Raw genomic sequence first — 22,009 nt, forward strand, 5'->3', positions numbered from 1 at the left:
GGTACACATTCAGAAAACATTCTGAAATACATCTTGCCCTTTCCAACTTCATATTTATGTGAAGTTGCTTTTTCAGCATTTGTAGACATTAAGTCAAAAAAAAAAGGAACAGACTATTGTACATGGAACTGCATCTCAGATTAAAATTAACAACCAGGGAACCAAATTATGATGATTTGTCATCTCAACACAAACACTTTCATCCTTCTTACTAATCCAAATAAATATTATTCATAATATAACTTTTATTTATATTTTATTATGAATAATTTTATTTTTCATTTATTATTATTTTGTGAATGTACCAAAACAACAAAAATATTTTGATTGTTATTAAAATACATCAACTTTTTTTTTTTGACGAGGAGTACTAAGTGTTACAAAAATTATAGAAGGTGTACACATATGTCAAAAGTTTGGGAAACACTGAACTAGACAATGTCGCTTGGTGGGGCCTAGGAGAAGAATCTTCTCTGTGGGGGGCCCAACCCTCTGGAATCAGCTCCCCCCAGAAATTTGTACTGCCCCCACCCTCTTTGCCTTCCGTAAGAATCTAAAGACTCATCTGTGCCACCAGGCTTGCGGCCATTGGACTCTATCCCCCTGGCTGACGAGTGTGTTTTGCTGTTCAAATGGGATTTTAAATGTTATTAGGGTTTTTAAAGAAATTTAGCTAAATTAATAGAATTTTTAGATATGTATGCTATATATTGTTTTTTACATGTTGTGAGCCACCCCAAATCCTCGGAGAGGGGTGGCATAAAATCCAATAAATAAAAAAAAAGTGAATGAATGAATGAACGAACGAATGAACAAACAAACAAACAAACAAACAAACAAATAAATTTGCAGTCTTGTGGCACTGGCAATTCTCTTTTTGTTTCAATACCTGAGTACAGAAATTGAATGGATGCTAATAAATGTCTTGTAGTTTTCCTCTCATTTCCAGGTTATTGCATTGTTTTAACATTTATGCATGTTTGCAGGTATTGCACAAACCACATTGACCTTGGAACAAGTTTCAACATTCCCATTTCCTCTCAAGGCAATAAAACTTACAAAACAGGTTTCAGTGCTTTGACTGCAAGAGAGAAATGACTTTTGGGCGGGAACGTGATAGAGTCTTATTGCTTGAGGAAGCATACCTAAAAGCAGCAGTTCCTATCGGGAAGATGAAGAAACTTTTCTTCGCGTTTCCATAAGGAAGACGGCATCAAAACAAGCCATGGAAATTACAATTTGGAGCTAATTCTCTTCCTAGGAACATCCAGGGGATATCTAGGAAAACAGAACCAGAAACAAGACAAAATTGTTGCCTTGGTGGTGTCTTTTCTTCATCTCAACATCTTCATTGTGGAATCAGAGGGATTTATAAAGTCAAGACAGCACCTCAAGCTCAGAATATCCCTCTGACCAGGGAACATCAAGGATTGTGGTGCTTCATCACCCAGCTCTAGAGGCATGAGCTGGTTCTCAAAAACCCTTGGGAATTCCCAAGGGAGCATCGGGCAACTGAAAAACCGACTGGAAGATCTGAAAAAGCCCTGGAAGAAAGAAGCCAGCCCTTCAATGCTACAGCATAGTGAGACCGCCAGGCTAGCTGTGGATGCCTTTCTGGAACAAGGAGAACCTGGCTATCTACACGTCATCGCTAAAGAGAAAGAACTACCCTTCCTCTCCACAATGGACATGGCTTACATGAGCCAGCATATCCAAAGCATCCCAGAGTCTCCAAAGAAGGGGCTGGAGGCAGGATTCGCAAGAGCTGACAGCATGGACAGGGAATCTCTCCTCTCTGAGTTGACATCTGGGACATACTTCCCATTTATGTCGGATATCGATCCCCCTCAACTGGAGCTCGGTTGGCCAATGATGCCTTCTGTCACAGTGCTCAACCGAACGGAAGTCAGTTTGTATTTCCAAAGGGACAAAGCAAACAATGTGAAAGAATTACTTCGATCCCTAATAATGAAGGCCAAGACAGTAAGTAGAACATTTTAAGGCATTTAAAAAGAGGAGATAAAGCTAATCGTGGCTCCCATTATATATATATATATATATTTAAATTCTTACTCTGCATATACAGTACCTTTAATGTATTACTTGATGGATTTATTTTTGTTGTTTGTATGAGTTTTATATTTAACAAATGGTATATATGCAGAAAGTAATGAGCTATGCAGATTACTCTTTGTTCTTTTGACTTTTAGTTTTCTGACCTGTGTTGGAACACGTTTGCAATAACAAATGAGCAGAACTGGACATTTTTTATTTTGAAGGCTGTTCAAAGTTTAGGAACAGAACAATGTGTGATGGCTCAATGATTACATTGCATATTATTATTTGTTAAAATGAAATCATAGCAGCTTTGGAATTTATACTTTACAGCTACGGAGCAAAGGAGTTTGAGCATGTCCTGGACATCTTACGCAAAGATCAGAGGAGTAATATGCCCTTTGTTTTAGAACCAGAATTTCCATGTTGTTTTAAACTGTAAGGAAAATGCTTATGACTGCATTATTTAAAGTAGGTATAGCCCTTAGGCGGTAGATAAAAATATTCCAGACACACCTAGCTATTGAGCCTTCAATTTGGCAGCCTTTGCTACAGTCAGCTGAGACTTAACAAAGAGGTACTTTGAAGGAGTACTTTGATGGGTAATAATCATGGAAAACATTACATACAATGACTTTCCCAGGGAATGAATTAGCTGTTAGATTTCTTTTGTTTGTTTTCCAAAATATTTGCTTCAAAATCCAAATAGATTCCCCCATTTCAGGATACTTTATAGAATATAGAACACACACAGGCACATATATATGTTCTATCAGTGTGTGCATGTTTTCTTTAGATCAGCTGTAACCAATTCCCAGGGACCATATGGACTAAGTCCTTGCAATTTTTTTGAAAAGTTTTTTCAGCAGTGGATTGCCATTGCCTCCTTCCTACAACTGAGAGGAAATGACCCAGCAGGCTTTGTTCTTAAGGTGGGACTAGAACTCATGGTCCCCAATTTCTATCCAGATTTCTTAACCATTACACCAAATCGGTATATATTTGTATAGAAATAATCCCAAAATATTCCTTTTTTTAAAAAAAAATGTAAATTTATTTTCATTCCTGAAGACTTGATTGTCCAATAGACTTGACGACCACACAATAATGGTGAAAAAATGTATTCAAATGAAATGATTTTAAAACAGAAAAAAGCCAGACACTTGAGCTCTCAACAAGAAGTTCATGTTTAATTAATTTACAAAATAAATCATTCTGAAATTTCTTAAATGTAATTTTTCAGACATTTTCACATTTACCAAGTGACCCAACATAATAACCAGAATACTATAATGTATTTTAGATAGTCAATTTTATTACAGTTTGCTTGGATTTTGGAGGCACAATCTGCCTAGGAGCACAAATGACAAATATAACCCCACATGCTTTATTAATCAAATGTTAACCATTATTATTTTGGCTGTTCTTTTATTGGAAACAAAAGTGTCCATTTATGTGGCTAATAGAAAGTCTTAATAACATATCTGATAAAACAGGCATAGTATTAAAAATTGCCTTTGAAAATTTTACTAAGAACCCACCTTTTTTGACAAATACTTCTGTTTTGGTAGAATGTTGGTTACCCTAAGCTTATGGTCCAGTGTTTCTCTGTTATCTAACTTTTTCACTTTATATATTCTAACAAGCCAGTGTTCTGAAGTAAAGGCTTCTTCCAAATGTTTAAACTTAATGTCCTTGTTGCCAATTTCAGCATTGCGGGTTCGATCAAATCCTGGGGGAGTCCGAAAATCCAGCTGCATTTCTCCAAATCTGTAATAAGACATTTTATACATAAGACAGTTCAGCAAGGTTGGAGATCCTGCTTTATCAACCCTAAACTCTCCTTGTGGAGTGAAATAGTCACTTTCCCTAATATCTTTAGGATGTTCTCCTTCTGCTATCCTTACCATCCACAAAAATTTATTGATGTCATCACCAGAATATCCAATTACACCTCCAAATATTATTAAGACATAATCCACATCTAAGCTTTTCATGATCTCATAGGCTGCTGTCTCATTTGATGACATAGCTTTTCCTACCAGAGCTATGTGGCTGTTGTTCCAAGTGTTATTATCAACTAGAGTAGTTCGATTTGCCATTCCAGCTATTTGATAGCCGTAATCCCACCAAGACATTACTCTTGCATGTTCATCTGTATTTTGTCTTAGCCAATAATATGCTTCCCTAAAGTCATCCAAAATGTTCCTTGTGCCATCGTGGTTGTAAGAGGCTAAAACAACACTTGGACTGGAATAGGCATTGCTGGTTACCCATGTACAATGAACAGCAAACATCATCAACAGCATTAGCATTAACATTGTGACAATACTTTTTATATTGGGCCCAAGACCTTCTTCAGATTTTTCTTGCTCAGATATATGTTTCCTCACTTTACCCGCCTTATCATAAAGGTTTCCTGGATTTCTTTTATCATCTTCATCACTACTATCTTCTACTGGAGGATTTTCTCTCTTCGTATCATCACCCAAATAATGTTCAAAAACATTTGAGAAAGCAATGGCTGACAACATACAAACCACTGGAGTCAAAGTTAGCATCAGGCGAACCATCACCCCAGCAAAATAAACAGCACTGATTGCATACAAAGCCACAAAAACTCTTTCATCATTGATATTTTTGATGCAGAACCACAGGCCTGCTGGGAAAGTACAGACGAGAATATGTAGATCAAAAAAGAAGGACACCCAAGTTGTAGGCTGATGCTCCGACACTGAGGCAATGATCGGGATGTGGATTTTTGCATACCCAGTATCCCACAATGAGTAGAATCTGCCACTCCATGGTGCAATGTAACCTGTATATGTTAAATAGATAACGCTCAGGAATACAATCCCAGCAGCCAAAGATATACCTAAGAAGAATAATGTCTGAAATTCCTGCTTTGTTAGTCTGTCTCTCATATACTGCAGGAAAGCATAGGCTTGCAGAAGAGCAAATACACCTGCAGCTGCCATGTGCTCACTTGTCCTAATTGGCTGAAATCCAACAAAAGGTATCTGCATGGATAATATTAACCCAACAATGTAGAAAGTACTATATGCTATATAGACCCTCTTGCTGTATCTTTGCATCAACAATAACACAAATACATGCAGTGGAATAAGGTTGATGATGAAAACATAACCACCCCATGCAGAAACCATGTAGAAATAGGATAAGCAACAGCAGATGGTCCAGAAAACAGATCCAGTTTTCACTGACTTGACCCACAAGTAATATGTGAACTGCAGTGCAAATATAGCTATGCCTTCATTGTCAAAAGACCCAGCAACCGAGCGTGATATGTAACCTGGTACAATAGCAATGAAACAGGCAGCTAGAAGCCCTGCACCTTGGTTCCAGAGCTCTCTGGTAAGCAGGAAAGTAGAAATTGATGTAAGGCCGCTAAAAACCGGTGCAAGGAACACACAGACGTCTCTGATGTGGACAGTTATATTCAGCATGTTCAAAATCCAATGTATAAGGCCGGCTGTCACCATCAGTCCTGGGTACACAGTTCCGCCAACTATCCTTCCGAGGGGATACCAGGCTCTTTCATCAAACCAATTTAGGAACTCGTAAAACCCGTGCGATGCGAGATGGTGCGTCGACCTGTAGTTAAACCAGGGGTCGAATTCGTGGATGATGCTCTCGAAACGGATGACGGCGAAGAGCCTGGAACTGAAACCAGCCAGCCAGGCCAGGAAAAGGATCGTGAAGGAAAGCAACGACCGCCAGCCCGCCGGTTGCGACAGGCCTCCCGACAGGCCTCCTCCGGGGCCGGTAGCCGCCAGTGAACTACCTCGACTCGCTTGGGAATTTGAAGATGACGACGAGACTGCAGCGCCGGCCCTGTGCTTCTGGTCGGAGGCTGAGTGTTCCGCCATGTTGGCTCTCGGGCTTCTCGCTTTTTCTCCGCCTCACGCGCAGCGAAGGAGAAACAGGAACCGCCTCGTTCCCTCAGTCGGCACGTTTCGCAAAGGACGGCGGGGGCGGGGGCGGTTGAAACCGCTGTCTTTCTTCGGCGCCCTTTTCACTGCCGGGGGAAGCACTTCCCTGCCGCCGCCCCTTCTCGAGCGACCCAGCAACGCCCTCCCAAAATGTCCCCGTGCGAGCGCGCGCCCTTCCCGCCCAAAGCCTCTGCGGAAGGGAAACCCTCACCTCCAAACAACGTAGACTTTACTCATTTACTTCCCTATTGAAACCGGTTTAATGGAAAATTCCAAGAGATGTGTACAGATTTGAATTTTAAATAGATTTTCATTCAGTGTTGGAAGATTTGGGGCTAGCATAGTCTATTCCAGTGTTTCTCAACCTTGGCAACTTGAAGATATTTGGACTTCAACTCCCAGAATTCCCCAGCCAGCGAATGCTGGCTGGGGAATTCTGGGAGTTGAAGTCCAAATATCTTCAAGTTGCCAAGGTTGGGAAACACTGGTCTATTCAACAGAATTAGCTTAAAATCAAAATAACGAATGGTATTTGAGGTTAAAACCATAGATGACAACGAAAAGTCTGAATACTGCATGAAATAAGTGGGAATTATTACTTTAAAAATATAACAATTCTGTTTTGCAAAAGCGTTTTCCTTAGAAATTCTGACTAATTCAAAATTAGATGCAAGAAAAACCACTCTCGCTAATTCAAAAATGCTCTCTCCCACTTCAGTTCACTCCAATTTTTTGTGGAGGGAGGTGGATAGGCGTCTTCCAAACAAATCATTTGGGAGGTTTTTTATACAAAAAAAATGTTTAAGTTAAAAAAAATCAAAGGAAATTAAATATAGGATAAAATAATCGATGGGGTCGGAAGGCACTCTAGTGCACTTATGCATGCCCCTTAAAAAACCCCAAATGATTTAAATCAAATAGTGTGTTGTCTGGGTACAAATGTTTCTGTGCTATTATAGTCCAAATTTACACAATTTGTTACATTGATAATTATTCTCTAATCTTACAACAACAGTAATCAGCACTATAACTCTATTCATTTCTCCCTCTTAACATATCTTGTACTGAAAGTATATTAAATATAATCTTAACAATCATATTGATAATAGTAATATTGTTTACAACTCTATCTTAATATATATTTTTATTTCACGGATCTCTATTTCTCACTTCTATTTTTATTCTCCAACAATCCATAAAATATCTCCCATGTCATATAATATTTAGTTGGTTCTTTCTTTCTCCTTTATAGCAAGCATTAATCTGTTCATTTCTGCACATTCTAATATTTTCCTGATCATATTCTCATCTGTTGGGATCTCATCACTTTTCCTATTTTGTGCAAATACAATTCTAGCTGCAGTTAATATATGTATAATTAAATATGCATTTTGGCAAAATCCCCAACCTAAGTATTTCTGGTTTTAAATCAATGTTCTGCTACTTTATCATCTTTTCCAACCACATTTGCATTTTTGTCCAATATTATTTTGCCTCTGCACATGTTCACCATATGATAATATGACAGAGGTATCTGGTGCAGGTGTGTGTTCTAACTTACCTCACTGCCAGTTCGCTTCTTCCTGTGCCTTATGGCTGTGTCTCATGTGCGTGTGTGCGCTTTGTGCATGCCTGCGCAATGGCAAAAAAGGCAAAAAACAAGACGGTGATGCATGTGCAGTGTCTGAAACTTCTGCACATGTGTAGAAAATTGAGGGGGGGAAATTCAGAAAAAAAACCCTGATTTTTTTAAATTAAAAAAGATGGCAGTGCCTACAGACTAGCATCGACCAAGCCGGTTCTGTTATATAATCATGATATCATCAGAGGTTTGGTACTAGTTCTATGGACTTCTCTGAACCAGGAGGAACCCACCTGTGATTGCTGGCATTTCCAACATTTAGTTGACTTCAGCTTCAACCGCAACAACACAAGAGCACGCAAGAAATTCAAACTTAATATTAATCGCTCCAAGCTTGACTGTAAAAAATATGACTTTAGCAATCAAGTTGTCGAAGCATGGAACTCATTACCTGACTCGTTAGTGTCAACCCCTAACCCCCAACATTTCTCCCTTAGACTATCCACGATTGACCTCTCCAGGTTCCTAAGAGGTCAATAAGGGGCGCACATAAGTGCACCAGTGTGCCTTTCATCCCCTGTCCAATTTGTCTCCCCTTTTCCCATATATCATATATCTTTCCTCCCTTTCATATATCTTCTCCTCTATTTTCATATCTTTTCTTTATATGTAATATTTCGTGCCTATTCTCCTCAATATGTATTGTGTATTGGACAAAATAAATAAATAAAATAAATAAATAAATAAAATAAATAGAATTATATTTAAACATCTTTGCCCACCTTGCCAGTGCTATTCATAAAACATACAAATTTTCTTGGTATGCAGTTGACATTGTTAATTCCTATTCCACAACTTCTGCCATTTGTCTAATTCTATCGTGTAACCAAAGTCTTTTGCCCATGCTAGCATTGTCTCCTTCACTTGTTTGTCTTCCAATTTAATAGCCAATAAGTAGTTACACAACTTTTTTATCAATCTTTCTTCTGTCCCTATTAATATCTAATTCTATTGCTTCTTTATAAAAAACCTTGGGCAAGGGGCAAGTAATACTCCGCCAGGGGAAACACCTCTGGGCCCCAAGTCAAATACTTCTCCACCTTCACAATATTTAGATCAGAATAATTTCTTCAAAATGTTGCCGCCCTATTCTGCTATATTTGTAGCCAAGCGTTCCATCAATTCATCCTGGAAATGTTCTGTCAGAAGAGAAAGCAGCAGGAAAATCTAGAAAGAGTAGGCAGATTACCGTAGGTGCCATCCCAGTTTGTACATACACTTCACGATAATCAAGATTTATAATAGAGACTAATTACTTGGTTCCTTCCAGGAATGCAGTCATCTGGAATGTCATCATTATTAAATGTTAATGGACACGGAAAACAATTCTGGAACAAATCTACCAGTCTATAACATGCAAAGTGTCTTATATCACGCATATGCATGAGGAAGTGTCACTAGATTATAGCTTCTCATAATTCTTTGTGATAGAAAGATATACTGTATTGCAAAAGCTCAGCAACTCTGGAACGCAGTCATTTGCCCATAGCTTTCTCTGAGTGAAAAAAAGAAAAAAGATTCAGAAATAATAACTAGTGAGAAAGCACTATGGAACAGAGTTTCAAAATTGACTTTTAGGTACTATTTTTGCCCTATTGGTTTTATTAAAGCAAACCGATTCTAAGCATATTTACTCAGAAAAAGCCTTGATGAATTTTTTTTAAAAATTGCAGCCAGAAGCACTTTAAAAAGATCTTATGTTTGGGTTGTTTAATAGAGCAAATCCACTGATCATGTTTTGACAATTTCTTCTGTTCCGTTCTCCACTTTACCTATCAAAAAATTGTGCAGGTGATTGCAATTGTGATGGATCAATTCACAGATATGGAAATACTCAGTGATCTGATAGAAGCTTCAAACAAACGTCGTGTTCCTGTTTATCTGATCCTTGATGAAAAAAACCTAAAGGAGTTTACAGAAATGTGCAATAAAATGGAAGTCACCATGGATGACCTTCTGGTATGTTTTCAATCATTTTTAGTGGTTTTTTAAAACTTAATGTCAATATTAAAATATGAAGTAATAGAACATGAAAGTGAAGAAAAAAGACAATATCTACTTTTATTTCAATCATGGTTTGGTTTGTTCAGCAAAAGGCAATAATTGAAATCAGAGGACAACAACAGTAGCATTGTAAGTATTCCTTCCTAGGGTCCTTGATAAATTATTGACTGTTTAGGGATCTATAATGTTTCTTTCATCAAACATCAGTTCCAGGATACTTTCTGATGCATATTTATCCCTTTTCTGTTAAGTGGTATGATATCAATAATACACCTAATTGGATAATTGAGGATTGAGTTATAATCTGTTTTTCATGTAAAGCTGAAGCATAAGGTGCAACTAGACGGCAAGTAAAAATTTTAAGTATTTCCAAAGAATTATGTGCTCATAGATATCATATGTTCAACCTTTGCATTTCACATACCCATTGAACAAACAACAGCCCAGAGAAAAACAGTGTCTGAACCTTATTTACTGAACCAAGTACTGAAAAAAAACAGTCCACAATCACAGATTTTTAGCGTGCTTCAGTATAAAGAAGATAAAACATTGATTTCATCCAATTATTTTAATTGATTGGCTGGGTCAAAATTAAAGATGGCACAGACATATTTGCTTAAATCCATGCTTGCCACGTTTATATATTATAAATGGAGTGAAGTTTACTTCTTATGCTCAACAAGATTGAGAGAAAGTTGCTTTAGGCATCAGACTGTATTGAAACAGACCAGGAAGATGCACAGGTGTACGTCATATGTGTGTGTATTAAAAAAGTAAAAATAACTGTCACTTCCATTTACCCTATCTACTATAGTTGTTGCTGCTGCTGTAGTTTATATTTAAAAAGGCAAGGGAATGTGTGTCCATTGACATTTATATCTGAGAGGGAAAATGACTGGCGTTAGCAAATGGAAGATCAATTAATTTTGTTATTAGAGTAAACTGTATCTTGCAAATGCAGTTGTTTTACAAACAAACACGCAAACCTGAGAATCCCTCCCCATTCTCATTCTTCCCAATCCCTTCCCACTCTCGGATCCTTCTTTCACCCTCCTGTCCCCTTGGTTCCTTTTTCTTGAAGCTCCTTTCAGGGTGGGAGGAAAAATCAAATAAAAATGGGAAGGGGGCAAGAACAGAAATTGGCTGCAAAACAGGAGGGCATTTTTCAGCCGCTTTTTGGGGACTGAAAAGTTATGGGGATTCAAGGAAGCAGTAACTGGCCGTGACTAAGACGACCTCCACTCCCAGCCCACACCATTCATGTCCCCTTCTTTTTCTATTTTTTATTTATTTATTTATTTATTTGTTTGTTTGTTTGTTTGTTTATTTTGTCCAATACACAATAATACACAATGAAGGTAATAGAAGACACCTTCGGGGGAAATAGAATTAGAGAAAGAATAGAAGAGAGAGTGTAGGATAAAATAATTAAAGGCTTGGAGAATCCAGAGCATGCTTTTCCCCTTCTCTCTTGTGGTACCTTTATTTCCAACCCCCACCTCCATTCTCTTTCCCTAAAATGGAGCTCTTGGTCCGAAGCAGGTGGTGTAAAACAAAAGTAAGATTTAAAAAACCCAAAGTTGAGCTAGTTTGCAAGGAAAACAAGTACAGTACTGTCTAAGTTCGGGGCAACCCATATTAATATTCCAAACTAATGAGTCTTGATGTCTGGTTAAAATGGATAGTACTTCCATTTGCAGAAAAGCATAACTCAGACTATTGCTATGACTTTTTGCTCCTATATTTGGTTGTTTAGTTAATAGAAATTTTACTTACAGCGAGTTAACGGAGCTAGCTATTTGCCTGCAATCATGTGTATCTATCAGGAATAAATCTCACAGAAACGGTATTCTTACTGCCAAGTAAACTTTTTTAACGTTAGTCCTCTTCTTCCCTTAGGCTTTATGTAGTCAAGAAATAGGGTATTGATTAGTATCCGATGTATTAGAGAGAAATGAAAACTTCTGTAACTACAGATACTTTGTGCCCCAATCAGGTGTGTTTGTGGTGGGGGGGGAAAGAAAGTACGAAAGAGAGTGTGTATGTGTGTGTGTGTGTGAGAGAGAGAGATGAAAGGAAGGAAGAAGGAAGAAAGGAAGGAAGGAAAGAAAGAAAGAAAGAAAGAAAGAAAGAGAAAAAAAACTCTATTATTTTTAATTGTTCCATTATTTAGCATGTGTTAATATTTTATACTGTCCCTACATCTAAGAGCAATTTAACTGCTTTTTTTTTTGCCCAGGGCAACCATATTTTTCAGGGATTTACATGCATTCAATGCCTATAAATCAGAGCATAAATATGTATGTGTTTATTTGGTACATCAGTTGCATAAGTCCAATTTCATATGCTGATATGTCATGGTTTGTATACATAAAGAGAAAGAAGCACTCTTATGATCTTTGACTTCTAGGCTTGCTGTCAAACATCAGCCATAATACTGAGTACTGTTTTGAACAATATGCAGGTTGTATTACACAAACGACTATTTTATATCTGAAATTATGACTGAAATATTTCTGCTCCTATATTGGTCCTCACTGTCAGGAAGTTTCTCCTTAGTTTTAGGAAGCTTCTCTCTTTGTTCAGTTTCCATCCATTGCTTCTTGTTTTGTCTTCTGCTTCTTTGGAAAATGCATTGCCCCCTCTGCCTGCTTCTTTGTGGCAATGCGTAATAAGCCTGTTGCCTGTCGCACTCTTGGGCAAAGCATGTAAGCCAGTTCCTCTTTCAGTGGACCATGAAAGTACATCTATAGTATGTAAATAATAAAGCTGAAAAAAGGTGATCAACATTTTTAGAGAACTATAGATACGTTGAGGCTGGGAGGGGAGGGGCCAGAGGAGGCACCCCTTGATGTGAGTGACATTGATTTGGCCATACCCAACCAGTCACATGACCACCAAGTCTTGCCCGCCAAGTCACATGACCACCAAGTCTTGCCCGCCAAGTTATATGACCATCAAGCCACACCCACAAAATAAGCCACACCCACAGAACCAGTAGTAAAAAAAAAAGAACCCATCCTTGGTATATATAATATAAGGGTTGGAAATTACTGAAATTATACTGGTTTCTGATTTCCCATCATCAGGCACTTAGCAGTCTATTGTGTGCCCACCAACATATGACTTAGTTCTTTCCACTCTGTGCTGCCTGGTTTTATTTTCCTTATTCTTTTAATTAAAAATAATGGAGAAACATGTGTGCTGCAAAATGAAATACCATCTTGAGCATAATCTGAATTTCTAACAATATATCTAGGGGGTCTCACCCCTCCTAACTTTCTTTGGAAATAAAACCAGGGGGTACTCAATTTTCCTTCTGATAAATGTGATTGGCTGCATCAATCTTAACAATCATTTTGTGAGAGAGACCATATCATACTTGCAAAATTCCAAATTATATCCACTACTCCCAATACATTAACTAATAAAACACCAAGCAAATCAATTGTTGGTTATGCCATTTGTAGTACTGTAGTTATATTTTATATATACTTAATTTAGATTGCAATTTTATATCCTTTAAAATTTGTAAGACATTTCTGAAAAGAAATGATAAAACTATGGTTAGAAGTGATAGAATTAACAAAGCATGTGCTGGAGTTTACAATATTTTAAAAAAAACATTTATTGATTTAGGTGTGTTTTGCAACCTTTAATTCCAAGATTCACATTCACTCATGGGGTTACACTATATATACAGGTAAGCTCTGCACAGAAAGTCAGCAGTATCTGTTTTGAATCTTTTTTTCTGCTTTTCTTATTATTTTAGAATATGCGCATAAGATCTGTAAGTGGAGATACATACTATAGTAAAGCTGGCAAGAAGCTTACAGGACAAGCCCTTGAGAAATTTGTGTTGATTGACTGTGAACAAGTTCTTGCAGGGTCTTACAGGTGAGGAATATCAAGTATACTTCAGAATAATGTAGTTTGCAAAGGCATTGTCTGTTTGTCTGGAGATTTCTGGGACTAATATGTCTTAACTCAGAGTGATTGCAAAGTATGGTTAAGAAAAAAAGCAGATGCCAAAGTTTCTATTGCACAGTTGCAAATAGCAACTTGATTGTTTTAACCATGACTTTTAGACACCCTTGACTAAATGAATGAAGCAAATTATTTAAATTATTATTTAAATTACTTTTTAAAAAAATATAGTGCTTTGTATCCTTCTATCAGGTGTTGTTCTAGTGCTACACAAAACTGTGTATCTTCCATTTCAGTAGAAGAAAAATGAAATTTGCAAATAGTGAATATGCTAAAAATCATATGAAATTTACAAATGGTGAATATACTAAAAATCATATTAAAACATATATAATACAAGTTCAGTTCTTTTAAAGAATGTTTTAAAAATGTGTCTCTTATAACAGGAGTTTAGAATTCCAATTTGAAAAACATATTCTAACTCCTATCCCAACCCCACAGTCTAATACTTTTCAGAGATTCTGAATTTTCATAATTTTCTAGTCAAGTGAAGGTCGTGGAAGTGGATATCTCAACAATTGGAAAGAATATGCTTAGGGAAAGTATTCTAGGATAAAAGCCTATTAAGTGCTATGGCATTTCCTCCCCCAAAACAAACCCAGGAATGCATTATAATATTGCAAATATATATCCTTAAAATGAAATAAATCCTAGGGAATTTTGATCCCCCTAATTATTGTATTACATGTTTGTCTTGTACTAGCTCCAAGGAATGGAGAGGACCATAAAGAGAGTCCTTGCTTAATCGCTCTAATTGGGACCGGAATGTTTATTGCTAAGCAAACAATTATTAAGCAAAATATCACATGACTGCACTACGTAGAGCTTCAGTATTCCTGGTGGTCATTATTAGGCCAGGGCCACATGGTCAATAGGCCAGGACATCATGCTTCTCCTGCCCTTCTATGTTCACCTCCCGTCCAACTTTGCCCCACCTAACTATCTCTTCCCAACTCTGTTCTTTTGGCTGCCCCGCACTCTGCCTTCACCCATATCACCCTACACTCCATTGCCCTTGCTACCCCCAGCTGACCGTGTCTATCTCCTTCCTCCCAGTCCTGATGAGGGACGCCTGGTCTGGCCCTTTGTGAGGCAGCTGCTGGCTTCCCGAAGCTGCATGCAGCCTTCTTTGGAGCCCTCAAGAAGGGTGTGGGTGCCTCTACAAAGGGCCAGGCTGGGCATGCTTCAGCAGAAGCAGCAGCAGAAAGAAGTGAAAAATCCAGAACGGCAAGGTGTGGCAGAGGCAATGGAGGGCAGGACAGTCAAGAACCAGAGATGGTGAGAAGTGATAGGTGGGTGAGCAAAGTTGAAAAGCACCCTGTAGTTGTAAATAAGGGTGGGCTGCCAAAATTCTGAATTCTGATCATGTAACCCCAGGGGTGCTGCAACAGCTTTGAGGACTAGTTATTAATATGGTTCATTCAAGGTCATCACAAATTCAAATGGCCATTGAACAAATGGTTATTGTGAGGACTACCTGTATACAACTTCCTACCTTAAAAACAAGCCTGTGCAACACACTAGGTTGAAAAGTGACTCAGGATCTCCCCAGCTTATTTCCAGGTAACAGTGACTCAAACTTTCACATAAAAATGCATCCTGGTTGACTCACGACAAGCATTATATATGTTTGTTTATTTAATATTCATATACAGTACGTATTTTAAAAATAATATTATAGGGCTGCCTATCTTATAGATGACAGTCCTAGGTGGCTCATAGCAACATTCCATAACAAAAAAATAAACCTCCAAACCCTGAAAAAGATGTAATATTTCCCACCAAAGTGCCACAGCATCCCAGGCTTAGAATCAGGGAGTGGGGTGTACAAATTTCATGGGGGAGGCTTTTAAAAAGGGTTGGGGTAGCCATGGAGGTGTCTCCAAGGTCCTACCAGATGGCATTTAAGGAATGGCACTTGGAATCATGCCCATCCTATCTCATCTGTTAGAAAAGTCAGATATTGCCAAGGAGGACCAAACCTGTAAATAATTTACAGGACTACTCATCTAATGAATTGGGCCCCTGGGCAGTCAACAAAAGTGAGATCATAGTACATAGTCTAAATCAATTTTTAAAAATCAAATTAAGGCCCCTATAAAAAGCTCATTGCCAGCATGCCAGATTTTTATTAACAGTGCTTGGTGAGAAGTCTTCCCTCCTTTGGAAAACCAATAGAATTAGAGCTGTACATATCTCTTGAGGACAAAGAAGTCACGCTTCCTAAAACACTGCTTCACCGACAGGATCTCGAGCCTCTCTTCTCTTCCAGATCTGGTGGGACAGGGGAAATCATTGGGGATAGATAGGTTGTTCTACATGGGTGTAAAGCTGGTGGCCCTTGGTCTAGATTCGTCACACATAAGCCACATCCACCCCAGCTCCACAAAGGGAAAAAAACTTTGTGATGGCAATGTGACACCATGAGTTTGAAACCCATGTTCTATAAGTAACCCAGCAGCATGGCATGTAGGACTTTAAAAGTATCAACCAGCATTTTGAATTACAGTGTTCCCTTGATTTTCGCGGGTTCGAACTTCGCGAAAAGTCTATACCATGGTTTTTCAAAAATATTAATTAAAAAATACTTTGCGGTTTTTTCCCCTATACCACGGTTTTTCCCACCCGATGACATCATATGTCATCGCCAAACTTTTGTCCGCCTTTAATAAATATTTTTTTAATAAACTTTAATAAATAAACATGGTGAGTAATAATCTAAATGGTTGCTAAGGGAATGGGAAATTACAATTAGGGGTTTAAAGTGTTACGGGAAGACTTGTGACACTGCTCATAGCCAAAAATAGTGTATTTACTTCCGCATCTCTACTTCGCGGAAATTCTAGTTTCGCGGGTGGTCTCGGAACGCATCCCCCGTGAAAATTGAGGGAACACTGTATATACAGAAGCCTACTGGGAGTCATGGTTGCTCGTACAGCAACAGTACTAGATTAGTGTATTGTGATGCACCCATTACATTACATTTGGGGCCAGCTGCAGCCTCCAAGTGCTCCTCAAGGGCAGCCCCCTATATAGTGTGTTGCAATTGTCCAACTGCAAAATGACTAAAATACAAGAAACCATGAGCAGTGCCTCCTGACCTCAGAATAGCACAGTAGAAATATTTGTTTGAAAGCTCTCCTGGCCAAGTTACCACCTGTTCCAGAAGAATCCCTGGATCATGAACTACCATGGCCTGGGAAAATGTCACCTCACCCGTCAGTACATTTACTTTCAAGTATCTTCCCCCCCCCCCAAAAAAAAAAAAAGAGAAATGATCCAGCACAGCAGCACAGTATTCATTTTACATATTGTACTAGTTAATCTTCAGTTCTTTTTGCCTTAGTTGGCAAACCTTTGACTACATTTTAAAGAGAAATGTTTTTTCTTCACTTTAATTGCATCTACTTCTGTTCCACCTGAACAATCTACACTTGACTCACTCAACAAATATTTAGTAGCAGCTTTAACTTTGTCCTCCCTATTTACTTAAGGAAGTCTGCCAACTCCATGTCACGTTACTATATTCTGCCATCTCAAAGTATCTTAGTGATGCAATATATCATCCCAAAATGCCAGCTTAAAATGAGTCCAGTAGGAAGTTGACCATGGTTATATAATTTGGCAGTGTGATCTGTTATTTTGAAGGGATTTTAGGATTAGAGATCAATTTGATTAAAAATCCCCACCAAGGGTTGTATTTTCTGAGATTATAAAATTATTTTTCTGTACCATTTTTAAATCCTCAAGAGTTCTTCTAAACGGTGTCATTTTGTAATTCTTCTCTAAATGAGCTCCAGTCACACTGGGTGGCTACAGATCTCCTCTTGAGCCATAAGTATAACATTTGAAATCTATAATTAACTTGCAACCAATTCCTTATAATTCTTATGAGTCTGTCATTAAAATGTTTATCTATAACAATTTAACCATAACATCTTGTTTGGATACTATTATCTTCATTTATTGCCTAACATAGCATATAGCATAAACACATAAATATAGTAATCTAAGATTTTGACCATCGAACTGTTCCACTTATTATTTTCTCAATGCTTTAAAATAGTAATGGTACCCTGTTGTATTGCAGCAATACTGCTAAAAATATTCTGATAAGCATAGAGGAGTAGAGTCTCGGTTATCCGACATAAATGGGCGGGCTGATAGTCGGATAGCTGAAATGTCGGCTAACCCAGACTTCACTGTATAGGGCCTGCCCACCCGCTTTTGTCTCTCTTTCTCTCGCTCACCCATATCCCTCCTCAGCGGGTCTAGGATTTTGAGACTTTGAGCTTTCTCAGCTTTGAAGTTAAATTGGGTTTTGAACCTGGGGGAGAGGTGAAGGTGCATGTCCACTTTCCCCAATGACAGCAGGTAGCCCGCGGAGGTGGGTCTCTGCCCCCCACCAAGCTGCCCACATCTCAGTTCTGGGAGCGGCAGGAAGGCAGGTGGCGGCGAGGAGGAGGAGGAGGAGGAACGGGGGCGAAGAGGACCGGATAGTCAGAAAGGAGCAGAAGCAGCTCTGGCGGCGGCGGCACCGACCGCTGGGGCATGGTGGCAGCAGCACTGCTTTTAACAAGAAAGCAAGCATGCACCCTCCTACCCCACCTCCCCCTGCTCTCCACAGCCAGCGCTTCTTCATGGTTCAGGTGGTTGTGAACTGGAGGGAAGAGACAGAATCCCATCCCCTGTTTCTCCCTGGCGGCATGCGTGGGATCCTGGGCTACAGCATCCCGCTTTGGGAATGGGGAAAGACGGGGCCGGAGGAGAAGCACCTGATTCAGATCCCAAGTATGGCTTTGGATGGGATCGAGCGGGGAGGGCGATTACTTGCTTCTTCCCTGCTTCATTGGGGGTGGTGGTGTATCTTCGGGGCGAATCCCTCTCCGCGATGCCTCTTTTCGAGTTGTTGTTGTTTTTCATCCCTGTCCCCAAAGTGGCCAATTTCCTTGTACTTAAAATAGTACTAATGTGGTAAATGAATGTTATTGTCCAATGCATTTTCAATATTATAAATGTGCACAATTTAATTATATGTTGATGTTTCATGTTGTCCCTGCATTATTTTCATTTCAGTTTTACATGGCTCTGCAGCCAGGTACATACCTGTTTAGTGATGCACTTCAAAGGAAAAATTGTTGATGATTTTGACAGAGAGTTCCGATGTATATATGCTGAATCTAGATCAGTGAATCAACTTGGAATCCCCACTGCTGAAAATTCCACCCCTTCTCCTCACAAGATCATGCAGAAATTTGACCCCATTTTAAAACACATTCAACGGAATGAGTATGAAGCCGTTAGTCCGTCAAGTACTCTTTCAAATGCCAGTGTTGTGACCATCAAGAAATCGCCATATCATAACCACTCAATTTCCAATGCATTCTGTGAAAAGAAGGAATTAACTCCAGGCGAAACAAGACAGACCATTCCAGGCTTAATGGGACATAATGACTTGAGATACCATCCCAGGGAATTGCCAGACTCTAACTGCAGCATGTTAGATAAATTAAAGCCTCCACTCAATGATGCTTCAAATTTAATTAAGCATAAGACATCTTTTCTATCAGTATCTTCACCTATATTATCTGACAGCATCGGAAATGGACATCTTCCTGAGAATATGAAAAAAGATAACAAAAAGTTCCTTTATACTCAACCAGTTGAAAATGCAAGCATACTCCATAAGGATGGCAAACCAGTAACTCATGGATACAGCAAATTGGAATCCATTAACAATCCTATTAAAACTGTAAATTATGAAATGAAGGGCACAGTTCCTAGATTCCTTGATGCCTCTGAGGATATGCCAATGGAGAACAAAAGCAACATAAATAGGGCTGAAAAAAGGATGATTCTTGGTCACAGCAAATTGGATATGATTACCAACTATAACAAATCAAAATCAAAAGTAGTGCATAGTCGATTTGAAATATAATCTAACAGAAATATTTCAAATGTGCAATGAAACTATGTTAATACATTAGATTTAGCTCAAAAATATTGGGAAAGTTTAAAGAAGCTTAAGAAAGCCAGAAAAATAATCACATATCTGTGAAAGAGATTTAAGATTGTTACTTATTACCTCTAGAGTTATTTTGAAAGAATATGCATTTTGAACATTGAAACACTATCTGATGCTTTTGCCTCACAGAAATAATGAGGATTCTTCAGAATTCCTGAAATACTGGAGAGACATGTTTAGAACAAGGTTATTTCTCGGTTTAATAGCTCTGGGTGGGTGGGAACTATTAAACTAATTTACCAATTTAAACAATTTGATAAATATCAGTATGTAAGTAAAATTGGTTTTATATATATTATCAGCAAAAATATGTTACATACATACATTACAGTACAAACAATTTGGTTTAAATGGTTGGTAGAGAGTTCTATGTACATATAACATTATAATTCAAAGCAGTCAAACAGATTTTAATAATGAGTTTATACGATCAACGCCAAGCTCAATTTATTTCTACTATAATAAGTAAATTCAGAAGAAGCCATTTTCTGTCCCAACCAAATTCCAACCAAAATGATGTTCTTGTAAGTCCTCTGAATTCAAAGACTGCTCTTTGAATGCTTAAGTATATGTCAGCAGTTAAACATATCAATTACTGGTCATTGATCTTACTTTGTATGGATGAACAAATTGTCACCACTGACATTTTTTATTTCTGAAAATAAAGATTTGATATGCTTCCTGAGGGAGTTTAGTTTAACCTAGATTTTTGAGATTTCATGAAGGAATCACAAGGAAAGCTATGATTGTTTTAATAATAAATTTAACATTGTTTTAATTTCAAAAACTGGTAGTTTGGCAGTAACAATTTAATGTACTCTTTTCTCTTGTTCTTTTTGTCTCTTTCGCTCTCTGGTTAATCATAACTTTGACAATGTATAATCTGTTGGTGTCTTTGAAATAAACAGTATTCTATGTTATTTGTTTATACATCATCTACTAAACAAAGTATAGCAGTTTTATGCAAATAATATAGGCTATAAAAATAAATAACTCCATCTGGCACAACTCAGTTTTGAGGTAACTGAGTCCGAGTAGCACTCCTACACCATTAAACTAAAATCTGCTAAAGAAACTGAAAGCAAACTTAAAGTCTGTAGTGGTCATAGTGACTGTAATGACCATGATTATCATAATCAACAACACCACGAAAGGTTAAAGCATGGCATGATTGCGTTGGGGTAAAGCTGACAGGACATCCAATGGTTGATTGTAGATTGATACTTAGTGCAAAATTTACAACACAAATTGCAACATGGAAAGTTTGATCTTTATATCAATGTGGGAAACTCTCATAAGTGTTGTGTCAGGCCTGGAAACTATTTTGGGCCTGCTCACATTTAGTGCTGTGTGAAACTGGGAGGGGGGAATTGGATGAAGCTGGGGAGAGATGTAGTCAAAATAACATTCCTTTCTCCAAAGTCAAGGCCACTCTGCCCTGCACTTGAAAGGGTGTGACTGGAAAGCATCTCCAGTTGGGACTGTGCATTGATTGGACCATGGGATAGAGGTGTGGGGGTTGGGGCAGGGACTTGGATTTTCTTTGGTTGGGGAAAACCCGGAAGCTTTCAAGGTCGGGTTTCCCCAGGTGTGCCAATATGACATCTCTAATAAAATGGAACTCTGAGGAAATTCAAGCCTCAGGGTTTTCTTTCATTGGAGGTGTTATTTGGAACCCTGACTTGATATGAAAATTTAACAACTTCATATTTTGGGCATTAGCAATAATATGTGAACTGGGAGTAGTAGACTTACCAAAGATGGGAAGATTTCTTGCCACAGTTGTTAAGAGAATCAATGCAGTTAAGTTAGTAACATGGTTCCCGGTTATCTTTGCTTGTAAGGTGGTCACAAATGGTGATCACATGATCCTAGGAAACTGCAACCATCATAAATTGCCAAGTGTCTGAATTTTGATCATGTGATAAACAGTCATAAACCACTTTTTTCAGTGCCATTGTAACTTCGAATAATCACTAAATTAATGATTGCTAGTTGAGAACTACTCTAGTAATTTCCAGCTTGTGCTATTTCTCTCCAAATTCATTTGCAAAAACACCTGTCTCCCAAATCATAAATTTAACCGTAGGGTTCACGTTGTGATAAGCCCTGGATAAGTGGGGATGTTATACCTGGACTGTGAAGCTCTTGATCAGTGTTTCCACCTTAGCAGTTTTAAGATGTGTAGTTATAGGCAGATGCATCCTTTTGAATCAGTCTTTAAAGCATTGCACAGTCCTATTAAAATTGTGGCTAGGAAATAATTATATTCATTATAGCAATTTTAATTAAAGAACATGAACTCCAAGCAAATTAGTCCACCCAATAATTTTTAAAGTATGA

The 22,009-nt window shown here is 38.2% G+C and overlaps 2 protein-coding genes across 2 annotated transcripts in view; one reads left to right on the forward strand and one right to left on the reverse strand.

The window, feature by feature from the left end:
* The window catches only part of FAM83C (family with sequence similarity 83 member C), a 28,053-nt gene extending 7,467 nt beyond the window's left edge, over positions 1-20,586 (forward strand). Inside the window, exons 2-5 of the mRNA XM_070744972.1 lie at positions 987-1,983; positions 9,442-9,609; positions 13,427-13,551; positions 18,718-20,586. Coding sequence (XP_070601073.1) covers positions 1,462-1,983; positions 9,442-9,609; positions 13,427-13,551; positions 18,718-19,579 — 1,677 coding nt within the window. The 5' untranslated portion in view covers positions 987-1,461 and the 3' untranslated portion in view covers positions 19,580-20,586. The remainder of the gene's footprint in view (positions 1-986; positions 1,984-9,441; positions 9,610-13,426; positions 13,552-18,717) is intronic.
* Positions 3,225-6,357, reverse strand: LOC139163803 (dolichyl-diphosphooligosaccharide--protein glycosyltransferase subunit STT3B-like). The gene has a single exon (XM_070744971.1). The coding sequence runs from the start codon at positions 5,943-5,945 to the stop codon at positions 3,585-3,587; it is 2,361 nt and encodes a 786-aa protein (XP_070601072.1). The 5' UTR covers positions 5,946-6,357; the 3' UTR covers positions 3,225-3,584.
* Positions 20,587-22,009: the final 1,423 nt, after the last annotated feature.

This window comes from Erythrolamprus reginae, chromosome 3 (genome assembly GCF_031021105.1).
Source record: "Erythrolamprus reginae isolate rEryReg1 chromosome 3, rEryReg1.hap1, whole genome shotgun sequence".
Taxonomy (NCBI): domain Eukaryota; kingdom Metazoa; phylum Chordata; class Lepidosauria; order Squamata; family Dipsadidae; genus Erythrolamprus; species Erythrolamprus reginae.

Coding starts and splice junctions, on each gene's coding strand:
- LOC139163803 (XM_070744971.1), bottom strand. CDS start 5,945: ATGGCGGAACACTCAGCCTCCGACCAGAAGCACAGGGCCGGCGCTGCA.